General features: G+C 49.1%; 1 protein-coding gene across 1 annotated transcript in view; it reads left to right on the forward strand.

Annotated features, from left to right (window-relative positions):
- Window positions 1-5,731, forward strand: part of GALNT14 (polypeptide N-acetylgalactosaminyltransferase 14) — a gene marked incomplete at its 5' end in the record, with an annotated part of 38,836 nt that overhangs the window by 5,279 nt on the left and 27,826 nt on the right. The window contains 2 exons of the mRNA XM_009996332.1: window positions 1,459-1,524; window positions 3,272-3,393. Of these exons, the coding sequence (XP_009994634.1) occupies window positions 1,459-1,524; window positions 3,272-3,393 (188 nt within the window). The remainder of the gene's footprint in view (window positions 1-1,458; window positions 1,525-3,271; window positions 3,394-5,731) is intronic.

Raw genomic sequence — 5,731 nt, forward strand, 5'->3', positions numbered from 1 at the left:
GGAGCTGGTGCAAGGGCTGGAGCTGCCATAGGGTATTGAAAGGAGGAGGAAGTAAATGCCATTTTTTGGCTAAATAGAACAGTGCTTGTCTTCCTGAAAGTAGAAAGGCTTGTAGAAATGCAAGTCTTCTGTTGTAGCATGCCCATGAGTTGGGGAGAAGGAGCAGGGCTGGGTTTCAACTCATCCCAGGGGTCTGGGGGGGAACCTGTTGCCCATGTAACTTAGGGCAGCCCCTAAACTACTCAAAATCCGTGCTTCTTAGCTGCCTTACATCTTCTTTCCTGTGATAGTCTGAGCCTGCTGGCATCCAGCCTGCATGCATTTACATAAAATACATGTATTTGCATAATATGTTATACACACATTGTCAGTTTGCTCCCCCTGCAGCCCACCCCAAGCAATTGGAGCTTTTATCTTGTGCACAGCTGTATGTCTCATACCTCACCTCTCACTGCCTACTGACCTCTTATTCGCTGGGATTGTTGTTCTGCACACAGGTTCGTGTTCTTCCAAGCAAATTTCTTCTGCAGGTCCGTACCAGCTCCTCTCACTTCTGCTCACCTGCTTGTCCCTAACCACTCTGGACTTGAGTTGTTAAGGATACCAGTGTGGCAATGTGTCTTGTCAGCAAAGTTGCTGGGCAGATGAAAATACCTGGAGGTGTCAGTGGGTGTAGGGGGTGGGTGGCAGGGATGGGGCACATACATGTGTGGTTTTAGTGGTGAGGAGGAAGAAGCAGAGCAGTGAGAGGCATGAAGGGGCTGTGAAGGTCATGGCGTGGGTGTGTGGAGGTAGAGAGGGCTGTGCTGGGTGCACCTGCCTGCAGACCTAGCTATTCCTGGGAGAAATCTGCCTAAGGAGGGATTTTGAGGCTACTGGCAGCACCAGGGCAAAGCAGTGGCAGTAACTGCTTTTGGGACTGCAGGACCTCCCTAGCTCAAGTGTGGGTGGCCTCTCTGCCCTGTGGACCTGCTGCTGCCCAGACATGAGGAGCTCCCAGCTGCTCCATGAGGTTTGACCATCCCTTTCTCTCACTCAGTGCTCCCAGGCCTCCTCAGGAGGCTCCTGTCCTGCTGGACAGGCATGTATCAAATAGCTTATCTGTTGCTTTGCAACTACCAAAAATAGTCAATTGGACTTATGTAGAAAAAGTCAGATTCTGGCCTCAACTACGGCTCTTCTACACTGACCTTACATCATAATTCAGCTGTTCTCAGTGTACATCTGTGCTGGGTTCACACTAGTTTCATGAAAACTGCTGCTCTGCCAGTTCTGAGTTACAGTGTGTGAGCTGAGGGCTAAAACTGTGGTGCCCCAGCAGTGTCATCACCCTAACAAGCCATCAGCTAGTCCACTATGGGATCTGCTCCCTGCTCCCATTTTCACTTGGGACCATTTTTGCTGCTGGAGCCATGACAAGGGCTGAGGGTGACATGTCCTCCCTCTGTGTTTTCCCAGCTGACGACTGCCGCTTGCTGGGCAAGCTCCCCAAGGTGAAGTGCTTGCGAAATGGACGGCGAGAAGGTAAGTGCTGCCTGCCTGCTACCCAGGTGGAAACCCAAATTTTGGGAGGCATAAGAGCAATTGAGCAGGGGGAAAACCTCAGGAAGGGGTGGCAAGGGAGATCAGCAGCTCCTAGAGATGGAAGGCTCTGATAAAAAGAGACATGATAATGGGATTGGAGTTGGAATGGATCCCCCGCTTTTTGCTGAAAAAGATGGAACTATTAAGATACCCAGTGAGGTTCAGCTGTAGTTTATTAGCCAGGAAATTAGAATAGGCAAAACAGAGCCCCAGGTCTTCTTTTTAAAGATGTTTGCTCACATGAAGGAGAGGAGATCTGTTCCTACTGCTTCTGTGTGATTTTAAAAATTTTTTTAAATAATTAATTATAGTTGAAAAATTCAGAAGGGGCTATATGGAGGATGAATGTATGCCCTACTGGGCTGCTGTTGGCAACCTTTTGAGTTATTTTCCCAGCTCCACATAGTCTGAATGGGTGTTTTCACATCCTGCTTTACAGTATTAGGAAAACAAAAAACAAGTTTTGTCATTCTGAAAATCAAAGGTATGAGTCGAGGTATGTATCAGGTTGGGGAGAATAAGGAACAGAGAAGGTTTGTCTGTGGATTCTTTCCACATGAGGTTTCAGTTCTGCAGGTCTTCTGTCAGGGTGGTATCTCCCACCATGAGAGTGTAAGAGATGTATCTGCATTGGCAGGAAGGTAAGGGAGGTCTCCATAGGTCTACACCTCCTTCTCTCCCCTCTTTCCTGTCCTATTTGGGAACATGTATGCTCTCCCCTAGCACTAGATGGACCTGGATGTGTTTGTACTCTATAAAGCAGTCAGGATTTGGGAACCCAGCCTGGAGGGCTCACCTCGCTTGATGCATAGCTTAAGCTGTGTTCCTCAGGACCTGCCAGGATGTGGAAAGGGCCAGGATGGATACAGCAGACTGAGCCTATCCATGTGATCTCAGACGTTACTGAGATACAGGAACAACCTGCATTGCAGGAGGCAACATGGTAAATGCTGGATTGCTCCAGGCTTCATTCTTCTATCACTCTCCCTTCTGTTCAGAGGCTGTTCCTTGGCCTCTTTCCTCTAAGGAGCTTTAATATTACATAGGTGACCTCCTTCTGTGTTGACTTCATATGTGGCTGCTCCCTGATATCTGCCCCTATCTCATGTATTCCTACTGTTTCTCCTTTCTCAATAAGCTCTGCTCCCCTTGAGCCACCTGCATGTCCTCCTGTTTTCCAGCAGATCACATCCTTTCTTTGTGAACCACATCATTGTGGTTCACTTGAGCATTGGCTGCAGGCAGGAGGGGTGTTGGAAGGCTGGTTGAGTCCTGTCTAAATAGGTGGTTTCCCTCAGAAAACTCACCCTTGACTCCCCTGGCCCATTCCCTGCTGGCTTAAGTCAAATTAGTTTTATTACCAGCAGGGGGTTAAGGAAACTTTTAGAGTCCTGTTTTGCCCCAGAAAGTGACAGCTCAAATAATTGTGCATGGTACAGATTGGCATTGAATGCCTTAAATCATTAATTTAGGTGGAGCCATTTGTTGCTTTACTGACTGTGGGACATGGTTGGCATGACTTGCAGTGCCAGGAAGGAGACAATGAATCTAAGCCATATTTTATCCAAATGGGATTTAGAGGGATCAAAACTTAGGAGATGCATAAATATAGGAGACCATGCCAGAAAAGTCCAGGGACATCACCCAGGCATCCAGGTGGTAGGTGACGTGGTGTGTCCGTGAACAGGTCTGATCCGGTCCCGAATCCGAGGTGCAGATGTGGCACAAGCAGAAGTCCTGACCTTCCTAGACAGTCACTGCGAGGTGAACAAGGATTGGCTGCTCCCTCTGCTGCACAGAATCAAAGAGGTGAGTGCTCCTGAGAGACCAGGGACACACACCCTTGGGGGATGCATTGCTGATGTCCACCTATTCCTTCTTGATGGGTGTGGCCACCCAACTGTAGCCATTTGCATGCAGGCATCTGAGTAAGAAAGCAATGTGTTTTTGGAATTCAAAGCAGCCTTTTCTGGTCTTCCTCTACCCAGCAGGCAGGTGGGATTGTCTCTGTGACTGGGAGAGTATGTGGGTAGGCGGGACAAGGTACCACCTGGGGCAGTGGGACTCCAGCAAGCAGAGGTCAAGTGGTGAAAGGGGAATAGGTGGGCTGTGCTCCTGCAGAGTTTTTAATTAGGCTTATGTAAAATGCTCGGTACTGATGATTTAAGGGAGTGACAGCTACTTGAATAGGGGCTGAGTTTAATTTCATGCAAATTAGGTGGTAATAAATTTATTTAATAGGATTTAAATTCTGCTGATTTCAGAACAGACAATGATATGTGCCTTTCACTGGTGGCCACTCTCACCAGACATGCACAGGGAGGCTCCCAGAACCTTGTCACTGGAGTCAGAGGGAGCTCTGTGCTGTTGACCCACTGGCACAGTGCAGGGGATGAAGCCTTCAGCTCCATCATGGACACATGGTCCTTTCACTGTGGCTCATTCCCCCACCTTGCTATGCCTCTGATTGCTAGTATTTATTACTCAGTAATTTTTAAACTACTGAATTATGTTGAAACTGAGGCATATGAAGAGCAAGGGTGGGTGGGTGAGTTATGGAGGAACCTGCACAGCTGGTGTTGATGGTGCCCCTCATCCAATACATCCTGCTTCTCACCCTTTCTTACGTGATAGCTGTGCTGACTGGACCGGGCTTTTCCTTGCATGCAGCAGCAATGGGACAGGAGGAGGACGGACACAGCACCAGGTCAAGTCCCTCCATGTTGGGTGAGGGCAGTGGGTGCTACTGCTACTCATAGTTCAGCCAGTGCTGGAGAGGACCTGGCCTCAGTTTGCAGGCTGGGCCACAGTGCTGCTGTTAAGTGGGAATATAATGAAAATGGCCTTTTCATGTTATTGATCTCGTCTCTGGTGGCATTACAAGAACACATGCTGTGAAACCACACTCGAGCCTTGTAGCGGGCTGCCCCAGAGTGGAATTCACCACTAAACTTTACTGGATCAGTTGTTTCTCTGAGCTTACTTAAGGTAAACATCTCTTGTTCTCTGCCAAAGCCCTGCTGTATTTTGGGGCAGTATATACAGAGCAATTCCCTCTTTCCCAGGCAGAGTTTTGGTGTGTCTTGACAGAGGAGCAGCAGTGGCAGCAGAAAGGGGAGACATGCAGAGCTGCCTCCCTATGCACTTCTGGGACTGTTCCCCATGTTTGGCATCCGTAGGGTGCCAGTGGATGTCACATGCAGCATTGTCATAGGAATTTCACCACATTGTGGTATGAATAGAGCATCAAATGCACGTCATCTCCATTAACTCCTTTTTTGATCTTCTAGGTTAAGTCTTTCTCTGGCTGGAAGGAAGGCAGTCTGTAGGCTTGCACTGCTGCTCATTCTGCTCTCACCCTGCCTGGTGTCTTGCAGCCCAGCCAAAAGACAGACTTCCTATGAAGAGTGTTGAGGGACTTGCAAACCAAGTGGGGTCCTGCTTACTTGCTTTTGAACTGCTCACAAAAGCTGCAGGATTAGGGCAGGAGGTCCTCAGTTTCCTTCTTCCCAGGCCCACTATACTAATCCTATCCATCAGGCAGGATTAAAATATTGATCAATGAAATGTGTGAAATGTTACTGCTGCCACCTTCAGGCTGTGCTAAAGAGGTGGCTTCTCTGTCTGACTGCTGCCAAGAGCATTTCTAGCTGCCTAGAAAGAGCATTTTCTTACCTTGTTACTTCTAGGAACAGTCTGCTCACAGGTAATGTTATTTAAGTTTCAAGCAAAGGAGCAGTGAGGTGTTCTCACCACCTCCAGTGATCCCTTTGTATCTGTGAAGGACCAGGTATTTCCTTACACGAACATGAAATGTCCTTTGAGCCAGCTGACAAAACTGACTTAAAATGGCGTCTCCACGTGGCGCTGAACCCTCTCTGTGTGTGTAGGGGGGAGGAGCCGTGGCCGGAAGCAGGGGCGGGACTAGGTCCCGTCTGATTGGCTGAAAAGCCCGGAAATACAAAACCGGCCAATCGGGAGCGCAGAAAACCCTATAAAAGAGGCAGCGCGGCACGCCCCTCTCTCTCTCGCTCTCTCCTCGTGTTAGGGGCGGTCCTCTGCACACACTGCCTGCCGCCGCCATTTTCCCACCGCAAAGCTGCGCGCTGCCGCTGCCGCCCGGAGCCGCTTGCTGCCCCGCCGACAC

Source organism: Chaetura pelagica, unplaced genomic scaffold (genome assembly GCF_000747805.2).
Source record: "Chaetura pelagica isolate M959 unplaced genomic scaffold, ChaPel_1.0 scaffold620, whole genome shotgun sequence".
NCBI lineage: Eukaryota > Metazoa > Chordata > Aves > Apodiformes > Apodidae > Chaetura > Chaetura pelagica.